This window comes from Paramisgurnus dabryanus, chromosome 7 (genome assembly GCF_030506205.2).
Source record: "Paramisgurnus dabryanus chromosome 7, PD_genome_1.1, whole genome shotgun sequence".
In the NCBI taxonomy this organism is placed as follows: Eukaryota; Metazoa; Chordata; class Actinopteri; order Cypriniformes; family Cobitidae; genus Paramisgurnus; species Paramisgurnus dabryanus.
Window position 1 is genome coordinate 20,186,684 of NC_133343.1, and position 16,266 is coordinate 20,202,949.

At 36.5% G+C, this 16,266-nt stretch overlaps 1 protein-coding gene across 4 annotated transcripts in view; it reads right to left on the reverse strand.

Annotated features, from left to right (window-relative positions):
* Positions 1-16,266, reverse strand: part of sgip1a (SH3GL interacting endocytic adaptor 1a) — a 106,452-nt gene that overhangs the window by 51,659 nt on the left and 38,527 nt on the right. For all 4 annotated transcript variants that reach the window (XM_073815147.1, XM_073815149.1, XM_065239988.2 and 1 more), the window contains 2 exons: positions 3,550-3,613; positions 2,561-2,588 (listed from right to left, as the gene is read on the reverse strand). In XM_073815147.1, the coding sequence (XP_073671248.1) occupies positions 2,561-2,588; positions 3,550-3,613 (92 nt within the window). The remainder of the gene's footprint in view (positions 1-2,560; positions 2,589-3,549; positions 3,614-16,266) is intronic.

Sequence of the window (16,266 nt, forward strand, 5' to 3'; positions counted from 1 at the left end):
GTTCATTAGATTTTACAGTGTTCGTGTCGAGCCTGTCTCCTCTCGTGTTCTTTCCTCGTTAGGGGAAGCACAGAGAACAGGCTCGCAGGTCGGCTTGCAGCCTCCGACTGCTGCTCCAAACTGAGCTCAGTTATGGAAGGCCTTCGAGGCAAAAACGCGTAATAAATTGTTTTGCCTTCCTCCGCTGCCTTGGCAGCCTGATGTTGCGGAGCATCCGCTGCCAGCCTCTCACTAGCTGCATCCTCGCGAACCTGTGTTTGGCTCGGGCATCCACATTGCGTCCCACCGGGTTCCTTTGTGAGTATTTTTCCGTGGGGTTAATCCTACTAGCCCACGTTTCCCTCAGCAGAGAACTGCTTTGCTTACACAGCCACGGCTGTCATTTATACCTCAACTACGGTTGACTTTCGCCCACCAATAGCCCTTAACGGGGCGGTGGCTTCCGCAGCGTCCCTATACCGCTCAGATAGGGCGCTTCCCAGTCGCTGGCACTACTGTGGGGTTAAAGGAACATCTAGTGCCCGGCCTTCTGCCTTAAAACCTAATTCTCCTTATCCTTAAGTGGAACCGGAGGGCTTTACGCAGACACTGGAAGAGGTCAGCCCTCAGTGGCGTTTTGGTAGGGATTCCCAATTCGTCGGTCACGACGTGACGTCGTAGTGACCGACTGAAAGGGAACGTCTCGGTTACGTATGTAACCCTCATTCCCTGAAGGAGGGAACGGAGACGTCACGTCCCGTCGCCACAGGGCTGCTCCCTGCTGTTTATTGGCCGGTCACACTTTCCGGCTTTCTCAGCGAAAAAGAAGCTAATTTCCATATTTGCACCTGTGGCTTATATACGCACCTGGCGGGGCGGCGCCAGCATTATGCAAATATCTCAATGCCAAGTTCATTGGCGTTTTAGTAGTATTCGAAGCAGATTGGTCTCTCTAAGCGAGTTCCCAATTCGTCGGTCACGACGTGACGTCTCCGTTCCCTCCTTCAGGGAACGAGGGTTACATACGTAACCGAGACGTTCCTGTGTCACCATCTTCAATCATACAAAGGATGACATATAAAGACATGATATAAAGCTATTACATTTCAAAAAGGCTACATTATCTAGTTATCTTATTATCTAAAAAACTGAAAAGTACTGTATTACAAAAAATTTGCAATTAGGGATGCACCGAAAGGAAAACTCTAGGCAGAAGCCGAATAAAATGAAAAACGTAACTGAATGCCGAATACAGAATATCCGAACAATTTTTTTTCATTTATCTAATTATTTTGTCAATTTTCTCACTATTGCACAAGTAACATCCAGAATGTCATTTTTACTAGATTTATTTCACATTATTTAACAATTATTATTTTTTTAACATTCCAGAAGTTATTATAGGGTCTTTTAACACCTGGTCACTTCTCTAATCAGATAGCTATCCGACTTGTTTAAACTGTTGAATTTACATTCAACCACATAAATGAGTCTTGGCTAAACGGACTTTCCCCCGATCATCTATTCCCACGCAAAATCAAATAACCTATTCATTACTCTGCCTTAAAGGAACATGCCGACTAGCAGTGCTTTGCTTTCTGATAATATAGGCTAGTTCCCAGTATGTATATGGTTAAAAGATGGCTGTGTCTCATATACAGTAACCTTGTTATTTGTACACGCTGTGACTATACAAATCACAACATATAAATAGGAAAATGTTGGCGTTGTCACTAATTGGGAGCAGTATGCTAGCTGGAGCCATTTACTTCCAGTCTTTGTGCTAAGCTAGGCTAGCGGTGGGTGTGTCAGTCAGAGTTACGGCATGCACGGAGATGAGAAAGGTATGTATGGACTTATCTCACTCTGGGGGTTATGGTGAATAAGCTAAAGTCCCAAAAAGTCAGCGTGTTCCTTTAAGAAACTTGCAACAGCGCTTATATCACTGTATGTTGAGCAGCAGATGTGGTCCAGCACGAGCAAAATGGAGAGAGGGAGACGGCGCCAAGATTGACCGGAGATGAGCTCAACAAAGCGGTCAAACAAAAAGCTAATTGTTAATAAACATTTTATTTCTTGTTTAATATAAGCATGTTTGTCATTGTAGGACTTAAATGGTTTTAGGAAGTTTTTATTACATACTGCTGACGGTCTTCGTCGCTCTATGACATGAGATGAAGAGCTAAAGTCTCTCGTTCTTCATGCTTGTGCATTTACCCGCCATGTCTTTCTCATACGCTGCATGGTGTTCCGTGATTTTGAATGATAAATTAAACTTTTAGTGCTCTATGTTTGCGCGTCTCTCACTCTGCGCTGGTTGCAAATGATCGCGTCAAAGAAACAAATTTATTCTGCCTTTTCACTTGGTCGGCCGAACACCGAAATTGATTTTTTTTTGCTATTTTTGGCCGAATAATTTCGGTTGCTGAACATTCGATGCATCCCCATTTATAATACTAAAGTGTTGGTGCATTTTAGTGTGTATTAAATGAGTTCATTAAACCAAACAGTGAGTCAAATTCCAAAATACAATTTAAACAGTGCTCTCTTGAAACAAAGCTGTAAGTTAAGAGGTACTTACTCCTCCTCCTTCTCTGTCTGGTGACCCCCTAAAAGATGAAAGAAACAAATGAAAGAAAGACACAAAAAGAGGTCTTCATTGAATATGCAAGCCTTTCTTTCTCTCAACTCAAGTACACAAGCAATTAGCAGAGCGTCGCTCTGATGCACAGAGACACCTGCATGTTGGGCCCTAAACAGACACACACTTAAAATAGGCATCATCTATTCATCTGTGGTATCCACTTCACACAGTGAGGCATGAAACTGAAGAGATTCACACTGAGAAAGCAGCAAATGCTACATTGTGTTGATGAGAACTCGGTGGCCTGCCTATGGTCAAAAAAAGGGAGGAAGGTTCTCTGTTTTTGTCTTATTGCTCATCTGTGTTGTTTTTTAGGAAAAGAAATTATATCTTGAATGCAAAATATCCAGAATATAGTTTGAGGTTTACTTTTATTTCCTATTCTTTCCTTTTTAATTCCTGATTGTTTCTTGTTTAAAGCAAATACTCCGTACATTTACAGTACACATTGAAAAGGTCCTCCTAATAGGTTGTGCCTTTTTTGAGAGAGTACATCTAAAATATTTAGTGAGGATCAGTTAAAACAATTAGTACAAAACAGATAAAGAAAAGATTTTGATAAGAAGATGGATATAATATGACTGTACACTGAAAAAAATGATTCATTCAATTTACTCATTTTTTTAAGGTAAGTGGTTACAATTAATTTATTTACGCTACATTTAAACAAAAGTTTTTTATTTAATTTTATTTGACAATTTTTTTTGTTCAAATGTGGCTTAAATAAATTGTTTGCAACCACTTACCTTAAAAAAATTAGTATATTAAATAAATAATTTTTTTCAGAGTAATGTGAAGTATAAACAGAGTTATTTATTTCTCTTTAATTATAATTATTATATAATTATAAATTCATATAATTAATTTTTATATTAATAATTATTATATAATTATAATGGTATACAGCACAAATTATTTGAACTTACGTAGAGTCAGTGTCCTTTTCTTTCTTCCGTATCCCGAAAGCTTTCCTGGTGCGTTTTTTCAATCCTGTAGTTTGGGAAGAGACAAACACACAACCTTAAAGAAAATCTGCAGACCTAGGGCTCCAGACTAACTTTTTTACTTGTTGCTACCAACTTTCTTAGTGATCATGATCTGGTCAGACTCTTTTTTTAAACGACTTTTTTGGACCAGATATTGATCCAGTAAAGCCATACTGTGGCTGGAAGCTTGGTCTAAAACATTATTCATCTTTCCTAACACATCCAGAGGCTCAGAGGCTTCTGTCCAACACAGAGAGAATCTACTTCTCTTTTCTCTGCATATTCCTCCTTTTGGAGATTAAGTACCTATGTGGCGTAATAGCGCTAAGAGATGACTAGCCTCTTAAATAATGATCAGCTATGCTAAGAAATCTGTGCTGCAGCGGTACTATGATGATAGTATTTTATATTCAAATATGCAGATTTAAATTGTTGGAAAAAGTTGGGAAATTATAAGCAGACAGATTTTAACCTTCATTCACTGGTATGCTGACTCTAAAAAAGAGATAAAATAATTCAAAATAAAACCTAAAAACAGACTCATTTTTTTTACTTGTAGATAGAGGGTCTACTTCCGGCTTTTAAGTCATTTGGACAAGATGCTTTTTTACATCAATATTATTTTATTCAGCAAGTTATTCAGCAAAGAATATTCAGCAAAGTTATTCAGCAAAGAATAACTATCCACACAGGGGAAGGTCAGTGGCTCATATTAGAGTGGCCTCTAATATTAAAGCAGCAAGGTCATCAGTAGTGGTCAACAGATTTAGCCTTTGTCAATACTTATATTTAGACAGTAGGGATTTTTTCAGTCAATATATTCCCAACATAATTCCAAGGTATAGTTTGGCCAAAAATAAAAATTACCACATGATTTACTCACCCTGAAGCCATTCGAGATGCATATGTCCATCATCTTTCAGACAAACACATTTCGGTTAATTTAGAAAATGTCTTAGCGGTTTCAAGTTTTATAAAGGTTGAAAACCGGGCCTACTTCCTTCAAACCCAAAGAATGTGCATTCATTATTCAAAAAAGTAATCCACACGGCTCCATGGGCATATATAAAGGCCTATACAGTATATAAGGTCTGAAGGTAAAGAAAAATATCCATATTAAAAATTGAACAAATGAAAATAACTAGTTTCTGCTAACAACGGCATTTTGGACTGTGCATTAACAAAAAATATTTAGCATTGTTTAACTTTTTTGCCGCCATTGACGAGATATCTCGCCAATCAAGAGAAAACGCTTCCCTGCCAATGACGAGTATTTCCGGCTTTCCGCAATACCGCTATTATCTTTATCTATTACCCTTCCACAATGTCCGTGTCTGTTTTAAAGATCGCTCTGAATGGGATCTCTATGAAAAGTCCGTCACAAAAATTTAATTATCTCTGCTTTTTGCTCAAAATGTGGTGTTTTTGAAGAAACCAACCCATATTCAAAAGCTGATTACAAAAGAACCTCTGAAGTTAGGATGAAACGTTTTTTTTTTTTTTTTTTTGAAAGCAGAGAGTCTGTTCTTTCATTTGGTATGTTTATATATTTAAAGAAGAACATTTTCTGGAAGGCATTAAACTTTTGTGAAAATTTTAAAAACGCTGGCGGCGAAAGAGTTAAGCACCTTTCGTAGTGACGAATGCGGAGGGTGGAAGCACATAGCAGGGAGCAAAACAAGGGATTTTAAAGAAAATGGCAGAGGATTTCAATAGACAAGAGATTCTCATCAGATCTTATGCATCATACGATACATAATGCACATTGGCCTATAACAGAAGCTGGTTATTTTCATTTGTAAAGTTTTAAAAATGGATATTTCTCTCACAAAATTGCATGAAGGCCTGTATTTATTCCCCTGGAGCCCTGTGGATTTCTTTTGTAAAGGATAGATGCACATTCTTTAGGCTTAAAGGAAGTAGACCCCGTTTTCAACAGTTATAAAGCATTGAAGAGAAAGGACATTTTCTAAAATACTTAAGATGTGTTCGTCTGAAAGAGGACATATGCATCTCAGATGGCTTGAGGGTGAGTATATCATGGGGTAATTTTCATTTTTGGCAAACTGTCACTGTATTGGCACAAAATTAATTTAAAAGAACACTTATTTTGCATAATATTTACTATCAATTCACTTAAAGTGAAAAATGGCAAATGCAAATAACCTAAAAAAGCCCACATTATGACTAAATGATTAGCATTGGAATGTATTTTTTATGCCCACACTGAATTTAACACATCAACAGGGGTTAATTTCTACACACAGTGTAAAACAATCATACAGTCAAACGTCTGTAACTCAAAAACTATTATTTCAATGATGTATGCTTATATTCTTGGATTTATCCGATTGCACTAATTAGGATCTCCTGTTGTGTGGTTTTAAAAGACCCCATAGAAGAAATTCAGCAATTCTTTCTGAGTGGATACATTAATAGTGTTTATATATATATATATATATATATATATATATATATATATATATATATATATATATATATATATATATATATATATAATAGTTATTTGCTGCAATTACCCTTCAACAAAAAAAATTACTGAATATATTATATGGTCATATATTATAATGGAAATATATATATATATATATATATATATATATATATATATATATATATAAAATATAAGATATGTTATTCTATACATACGAAGATGTTGTTAGTACTGTGGTACATTCATATATACAGTAAAAACAAGCTTCCTATATAGATTACAATGATACTACATGGTATTGCCATGTTAAAAGTACAAAATAAGAATACAGTACCATAATACAGTAAAGATTTTGGTACCTTTTTTGTTACTTTTAGTAAATAGCTCTACTGCATTCTTAGTTCACATGGATAAAACTCTTAAGCTTTGAATTGAAATCCTGACATACCATAATTTTAACTAAACCCACATACTGGCAGAGCAGATTATAGTCTTTGTGAAGAAACAAACCTCAAAGTGGGCCCACATTCTACATAAGCAAACCTTATTCTAAGCACAACACAACATCAATCAGTGGCAATAAAAATAATAGCTGTAATAATAAAAGAAACGACAGCACTAACTGTCCAGGGAAACCACTTAACTCTTTCCCCGCCATTGACGAGATTTCTCGTCAATTAAGAGAAAACGCTTCCCCGCCAATGACGAGATATTCCGTCTTTCCGCAATACCGCTATTATCCACCAGGTGGCGCCCTTCCGCAACTTTTTAAAACCGGAAGTATTTCCCTATGCCAAGCTGCTGCATGTCCGTGTCTGTTTTAAAGATCGCTCTGAATGGATGTCTATGAAAAGTCCGTCATAAAAATGGAATTATTTCTGCTTTTTGCTCAAAATATGGTGTTTTTGCAAAAACCTACCCATTTTCAAAAGCTGATTGCAAAAGAACCACTAAAGGTAGGATGAAACGGTTTTTTTTTGTTTGAAAGCAGAGGGTCTGCTCTTTCATTTGGTATATTGTATGTTTATATATTTAAAGAAGAACATTTTCTGGAAGGCATTAAACTTTGGTGAAAATCATGAAAAACGCTGGCGCTGGCTGGCAACTTTTTTTAAAAACGCTGGCGGTGAAAGAGTTAAACAAACAGGAAAAGATAAAGAAATTTGTTAGAATAATGATAGATGGTATGCAGGGTTTTAGAGACCAAAAAGTGAAATGTTGGTGAGACAGTCTATTTTATAAACAAGAGTCGTATTTTGATCAAGAAGCAGTATAATAATGCTCTTCCTACATATGGCCGTTTAAATTGTGTGTGTGTGTGTGGGGGGGGGGGGGGGTTTGTTGGTGGAGGCGGCTCTGCTACATTAGCAAACACTCATAAGCAGATGATTGTGTGTACTGTAAAATAGACAATGAATAATTGTTGCTTAAAAAACTAAGTAAAAAGATACAATAAAACATGATGCATTTAGATTTTAGACAACTATCTCAATGACTATCAACAGTAATCCTACCTTTTGTAGCCAATTATATGCATTCAAATGCAAAATGTGTCATGGGTGTGGAGGACAGAACCCAAATGCAAACAGCTCTCAACTAAAAAGACTTTTATTATATAACAAGGCAAGAATATAAATGATAACATATAACAAGACATGGAAAAACAAAACAGGACCCATGACAGTGTCAGACGTGTCACACACAATGATCCAACACAAGACATCACACACACAATGGCTTTAAATAGGGTAGAACTAAACTAGGGAGCAAGGACACAAAGGTGAAGGGCGTAAACTAATAATGAATAATTAACAAGGAAACAAGGGGGCGGGGTCAAGACTTAAGACAGGAGAGCACGAGGTACACAAACATAAACAGGCCACACGAATCTTCACACAAAACAAGACAACAGTGAGGGCTGCCATGACCCTGTCACATGAAACACATAAAAAGACATAAAAAGCTTACAGGATCATGACAAAATGTCTTTCAGCCAAAAATCTTATTAAGGCACAACTACCGATTTCCTGTTCTGCAAATTAGTTTAGTCTTTTCCATTCTATTACATGGCTTAATGACACAGCTTTGCATCCTGGTCCTCATCATGTCATGGTTTATTTTGTGATAACAACTGGCTGGATCTAAGCTATCTCTTACATACATCCCTGAAGTGAATTCCATGGAGGAGGGAACATCTTGCAAGTAATTATGTATGTTTAATTTAGACAAATGTAGACCTTAAGAAACTATCTCCACAAACATCAAGTATAAAGATGAGCGTTAACATAACCACATTAAAGATAACAAGATAACTGACTAGCAAAGAAATCATCAACTGCAAAAAACAAAACAATAAGCCAGAAAAAAACATCATTTATCCATTACAATGCATGCAGAAAGCTTGTAAAGTATTAATAAATCAAGCTCATTTTATGTATGAATATTGTTGATCTAATATATTTACTGTAGACTCTATAAATCTCATAGGCTGAATAAATTAATACATTTTTGCATGTTTACAGTTTGCATTTCTGCTCAAAATACCTCAATTACTTACTTTAACTGAAAAACCTTGAAAAAAATTACTTGAACTGGTAAAATCTAAAAAAAACAATTAAGCTTTTTCTACTTAAAATTTTCACTTAAAACGAGAAAGGGATTGTAGGCAACAGTTTACTTCCATAGGATTGGTGATGTAGAGAAGACCGACATTATCATAATTCCTCCCGCTTGGACTCACAGCCTGTAAGTTAACTCCTGTTAGCAATTGGATTTTTCAAACATGGTAAGAAGTGTCACATTTTCGACTGACGTCAGAGGTATTCAGACCAATCACAACGTACAGATTAGCTGGCCAATCAGGGACCGTTTTGAACAAAATCTATGCATTCAGGAAGACAGGGAAATCTGGAGCTACAAAAATGTATGGTATGTAAAAATAATGTGTTTTTTAACTATAAACCACGCAAACACAATGCATTATTCCAAATACACAGAATAACCTTGTTTTTTAGCAATGAAATAGGAGCCAATGAAATATTTTTTCTGTTTAAAAGTCACAGACACAGACAATGTGACTCATGTGTATGTAAGTGTGAAGAAACTGAGATCAGTGCTAGCATTGACTTCACACAGTTATTGTTTATATAAAGCAACACATGTCCGACCTACAGCCTACAGCACAGGCACTACACATCTAAATAATGTTAACCACAAAACTAAAAAAATCTCCAATATACAGTTAATGAATGTTTAACACTATTAAGTCTTTTTCTTTAATGAAAACCACATAAAATATCACTTAATTTCCATAAATGCTCTCGTAATGCAGGCTTATGGAAAGCATGCTGGGAACTGGAAATCCTCCCCAACCAATTGTGTTGATTTAACGTTAAACTGATGTAAATTTGAAGTGCCAGACTTTTTCTTAGCTTAACTGGCAGACTGAATGTTATAAACCACATTACACCACCAACTCTGTATTTATCTGCCGTGTTTGTTAAAATGAGGCTGTTGTATTGAAAGGACTCTGTTTGGAAGCTAGTTTGAGTACCGTTTACTCATTTTAAATGAGTACATAGTACTGTTGGGGTTTACAGTGTACAGAATGTGGCCGAATATCCTAGTCAACTCTCCTTGCTGAGTCCAGGTGACTTGAGCTCAAAATGACACACACACGCACATTCTGGTTTACATGTTTTTTGGGGACATTCCATAGACGTAATGCATTTTATTCTGTACAAACTGTATATTCTATTCCCCTTACCTGCCCCATTCCCTAACCCCAACCATCACAGGAAACTGTCTGATACCTTAGATTTTCAAGAAACATCATTCTGTTTGATTTATTAGCTTGTTTCCTCATGGGGACATCAAAATGTCCCCACAAGGTCACAAAAATACTGGTATTCCTATCTTTGTGGGGACAATTGGTCCCCCCAACGTGATAATTACCCGGCCACACACACACACGCACACACGCGCGCACGCACACACACACGCACTCTCTTCAACACAGATCAAACTGAATGACTGCACATAATCAAAAGACGCAATGTCACACTCTTAAATCCCCACCCACCCAGAGAAAAACATTGAGCAAACTGGGTCAGATGAAAAACGTCCCGCACGTATCGCTAAGGCAAACACAAAGCTAATGCAACAGAGGATTACTTTAGATTAGAAAAACAAACATGAAAATAGCGAAACTATGAGCGATAAGACTTCTGTAATTCAGTTGATAGCAGTGCAAAGTTCATGGGTTCAAACCCCACGAAACAGACATACTGATAAAACCGTACGTAGAATACAATGCAAGTTGCTTTGGAGAAAAGCATTTGCCAATTCATAAATGTAAATAAAACTTTATATTTACATGTTATCAATTACTATTGACATCATACTTGGCATTATGTGGTCTCAGGTCATTGGTTCTTGATTATGTACTAAAGAGTAGATCAAGAATAGATCTAACAAGTCCTCTTCCACCTTCTGGTGGAAAATGTGTGGTAGGTCATATGCAGGATATGCTTTACTGCTCCCATTATTAATTATTCATTACTTCAGTTAACAGGTTCCATTGAGTTTGTTCCATCTATGACCCATATAGGAAAATTGCAATGGAAAGTAATAGTTCGACCTTTATACATAATGGACATAAAGAAGCAGGTTTGGATATAACTGAATATGCATAATTTTAAAATTCTTTGTGGTATATGTAAAGTAATGGATGTTGCACCAAATGTCCATTATAGCCTACAATAGAATATCAAATTTAGTCAATAAGATGCCAATAAGTTGTTTACAGATGCCAGTTGGTTTCTCTTTTACAGTAAATGACAATATTAGCACAGGAAAATAACTGATAAAAGGGTAAAGAGCAAAAATCATCGTCCATGGCTGTATTATCACAGCAACTATCACAAACAAGAGCACATCATAAACATAACTTATCAACTCATAAACATGTGCAACTTTAAAGGAAAAACCATTAAACAAGGCAGGGCCCAGTTCCTCCTGGTTTTCAGGGGATAAAGAGAATAAAAACAAGAGACACAAAGATAAATCAATCTGGTCGTTTAATTCTAATATATCACTGCTTAAGCAGGGATTAATGCTAAACAATCAGGAGAGAGTCAAGCCATCACACCAGGAAAAGAGATCAGGGAACAAGCATTAATCTGTCTCTATATAAAGATCCGCAGATGACCCCCAAAATGCATGACGTTAAGCTAGGAAAATTCATTAAATAATAATTACATTGCAAGATGAAGACAGGTGGTCATACTGTATATATGGCCAATCAGATCATGAGGTCCCTGGGAAAAACATTATTGAACACCTAAACTAAATGGAAATAACATACATGCAGTTACAGTATGGACTAGGTGCACAAGATGGCGTCTATTAACTTCGGGATTTGAGTGTACGCATCAGTACTTCCGGTCTAAGTGTTTATGCACTGCAAATGACAGCATCTAGCTTACCTTGTTGAGTTCTAACTTGCTTTCAAACGGAAAAACGGAGCATTACATTGTTTTCTTCTCATTCGTCACGTTATAATAACACAGAGATAAGTTTTCACTCCTGTAAATACTGCGGTATGGGCTCAGTGTTAAATCAAGATCCGTAGGGACAGCTTCAACCCTACGAAAATCACTCGTATGTGCGTGTGACTTCGTAGTGACTGCTAAGGGGTTTAGGAGATCTATAAAAGAAGCTATACCGGTTCCCTTACACTGGACTTGACTATTATACTTTATAATACTTTATAATTTATGTATTTCTTATATTTCCATGTAAATACATTAGGACTGTTTCTAATTGTAAACGTTTTTTTGTAATGAACTTCCAATGAAAGTATTTCTAAAATGTTTTCATGTAAATACTTTGGAATGAATGTTTCTATTTGCAATAGTTTTTGTAAATACTTTATAATTAATGTTCTATAATTTTGTTAGACATTTACTTACCAGAATTGATTAATTAAACAGTATTTTGTTGACATCTTTTACATTATTAAAAAGGTAATTATTTTCAAACAACTGTGTACACTTATATAAACCCTTTAAACCCCATTCTCCACAACTTATGAGATGGACAGTTACACGTTACCACTAAGGAAAGTTTAGGATTGCTGTTGCTTTATACACCTGACTCACAGCATGATAGCATTAAGAGAGCCACACATAGGAGCACATTAAAAGTAATATATTTATTTTAATACTTAACTGTATCATTATTACAATATAAAGAATCAATGTTATATGTACAGTGGATTTTAAAGAGGAAATAATGTAGTGCATATTATTCAAATTAAATCCCATAAGTGATGCCAACCCTCTTCAAACATTAATTCATGTAAAAATAAAAATAATCTCCCTTATAGTTTTAGCCATGTAGATGCATTGTATGGGAATACCCTCCTCTGTAAAAACACCAAAAATCACACCACTACATCCCTATAAGAAGTAGCTGGCATCCTGGCTCTTTCTGTGAGTCTGCTTTAATTTCAGCATTGCACTCTGTATTTTCAAGTAGCTACAGTCATTAAATTGGGACATTTAATTTCCAGCAGTCCGAAGGGTGGGCTCTCAGCTGGGTCAAACACAACATAGTGGTTGCGGAGTGCTCTTTCAGCCACACAGAACAGTCTGCCACTGAAATGTCAACTGGTGAGGAGTCGTCAAAGACAATCTACACATTAAAACAAAATATACAGTATGTTATTTCACATACAGAATCAGGGACAAATTCAATACAACACAGAAAATGACAAAGCTGAGAGCAGGCTGGTCAGGTAAGTTATGAAAATAGGCTTAACCATGTCAGGTTATCAAATGCATAACACTATACACAATACTGTAATCTAAGGACATCCCAATAGATCACCTGTCTCAATTTACTCACTTTCATATAGAGTTTTATAAAAACAGTGAAAGTTTAAAGCATAAGATAGGTACAGGGTACAAAATCAGTACTTAAATATTACTTGCCAATGAACCTTAAAGATAACTGACCGTTCACGGTTTATAATTATCATACAGTAAAAAAACACAAGCCGTCAGAACCAGTTTCTGTGGTTTCCATGAAAGCTTGGTGTATGTTAAGATCCTATTCTTCATTTTGCAACACAGGCATATCAAAAACACAAATAATAAACCTGATTGAGGCTTTGAGCTGATAAACACTTCTAATTTTTTACTCCCACTCCAGGCCAGGGTCGTGAGGGTTCTCCCCCTTTAGCATTGTAGCCCTGACGCTCCCTCCCTGATGAATCTTTGGTTTGAAACTGTGAGGTTTGGACATCATTAATGTTATTAATACAGTTAACTGTACATCGTTAAAACCATCAAATAACCTGTCAAGTTTTCAAAGTCAGTAGTCATTTACTAACTGTTAGAGCGAGCTAGCCAGTCACAGGGGCGGGTCTAGAGAATTTTTCGTGGGGGGGCCGGACTGGGGCACAGACTTAGAGAGGGGTGGCACATTTAAATACATATAAACAGTGAATTAGTGTAACTTGCCCTACATTGAAGGTAATAATACTGTATACTGTATCCTGATACATTCAGTACATTTAAACCTCCTGATGTGTTTTTGTTTTAACCTCCCTCTGGTCTCTGCATGTAATACACATACCTTGGTTTGCAGAAAAGTCAGTGGACTACTGCTGTGTCTTCCTCTCTTCCCTCTCCTCATGCCTTTCTGCTTCTATCTCTCTTTTTTTCTTCAAAATGAAGAAATTCTGAATTTTTTGAGACCTTTTCATTGGTCCTATTGCCTGTATCTGACTGTCTGTCTGTCCCTAAAGAAATAATAAGGCATTTTTCTCAGTTACCTTGTCAAGTCATAAACTAATTTATTTCCTAAAGTTGAATGTTGTCCGCATATCATCTTAATAAAGATATTACATTTGGTAGGGATGTTAACCGATGACCGTTTGACCGATGGTTGACCGTATCAACGTTAACCGGTCAAAGTTGTCGGTTGTCGGTTAAAAAAAGGGATCTGTAAATTAGGCTATTATAGACAGTGGACTAAACCCTACTACAGTTAGTCATCTCTTTCTTTCCAAGATCTTTTTGTGTGAAGTGAACAAATCCCTCACACTCAGTTTTTCATAACTGGTCTGTTTGTACTTTATAAACCAATAAAAAAACATTTGGCGCCACTCGCGAGGTCACTGCTTTTGGTTTCGCATGTTCACAAGGTTTGCGAAAAGTAAATGCTACAGGCTATTTTTTGATAAATTCTTTTATTCGAATAGTAAATAAAATACAGTAATACAATAATTAAAATTAAAGTCTCTCCTGGTTGTGTTCCAAATTATTAACATTTATGTCTTTTAGGCGAACAGTAAAGTGCAGAGTAAGTTTTGTTTCTGTAAATCCTCAGCCATGATTTTAACCACTTTATTAAGTTTTGCTTTGTAGAAAGCATTTCTTTGAAGTGAATTTCGTTTTGTATAAATTGTATCTTAATTTTAATAAATGTTTCATCAACCAAATGCATGTATTTAATAAATAAAAAGCAAATATAGCAGAGTATATAATTACCGGTCCGTGCATGAAGGCGCCGGCACTGCGCGTTCACTTGCATTGCATTGTTAATTAGAACGCACCTCATCATAAATAAATAAAACTCAGCGTAGGCCTATATGCCTCATACAAGAAATATATTTGCTGCAAAAACAGTGCGAGACCTGCTTTGGCCGGTGCTTTTACACATTCTGAAGGTGCACGTTTAATCCATTGGTTTTATCGTGTTGCAGTCTATTAGGCAACATTCCGCATAAGATGGGTTTAGATTTGGAAATACATTACATCTATATTTCAGTGGTAACAGAAAAGGTGATGATGATCATCCTATGTCTTTATTATTACTACCCCAAACTAAAGCGCAGTCTCTTCTGCTGTCATTTTATTAAATGAGCCGCGGCAATTTTCAAATGAGCTTCACAAACGCCTTTATTTTTTTAAGTTCAACGCGATCACCTAGTACCTAAACTATTTCGAAACTAAGCACGGCGCCGTTTGCGGGACTCATGTTTCGCGCTGTAGGGGATTTAAAAAGTATTGTGAGGTCTGTGTGTGTGTGTGAGCCGGTAGGCAGAGCGCAGAGAGATGCGAGTTGCGAAATTGCAGGCGCGGCTCGAAATGGCTGTTATTTTAAATAGCATAGCATATTTTAAACTAATAGGCCTATCGGTTAACCGGTTTCAACCGGCCAATCCCTAACATTTGGTTGTATTAAATGGCATATTGCACAGAGCCCCAGTGAGTTAATGTATAGAAAAAAATAATGTTTATGTTGTTTTCTTTAAATATGCTTCTGAGGCTGTGGTCTGTTGCATGAAGCTATTTGAACAACAAACTCTTAATTTTCAAAATTCAGAGTCAGTTTGGAGTCGACAAATCCAGATAAATCCAAACTGGTTTAGATCAGGATCAGATGTTGGACAATGCTTGGTTTAAACTTTGTGTTTTATCTAGAGTTTGCAAAGCCTGTGCACCTGAAAGTGAAACCTGCTTCATGCAACAGAAAATGTACTTAACAAAAGGAAAACAGTTAATAGCAATGAAAGTTTAGAGGCTGAGGAAATTCTAGACGTTTATTCATAGTCGTATGACATGTTAATGTTTTTGCATGCGCCGAATCAACGCAAAGCTCTCTCCATGTGTCGACTATTGAGGGCACTTGTCGTCTTAAATAAACCCATGCACACACAGACGGCGCAGCTTAAACAGTCACTCCACATAAAAACGTTACGTTTTTTTCATTGATCTATTCCATACACTATGAGATACAATAGCGCAACTCTCCCTAAAGTTTACACATCAATATTTGAAGGATATAGGGAGGATTACGTCTGATTGGAACGGGACCGGACACATTCAACCTGTCTTTGCATACAGCTACTCACTTAGTGCCTTTTTAGTGTTAAATTGCTTAAAAGCACTTGAAGGTTAACATTTTAAAACACGTGTAAATTATAAACTATCCCTGTTTAATCCGCGATCGAATCGCATGCGGGTTGAAACGTGGGTTCTGATCCGTATGGATAAACTGCGATCTAACACACCACTATTTATTACAAACGCAAAGGCAAACGTGACTTTATTCTTTTAACGTACCGTTAGGTTGTCTTCAACTTTAGTAATGAGCATTCTCGACAGTAACAGAGAGGAGCTAGCTCTAAC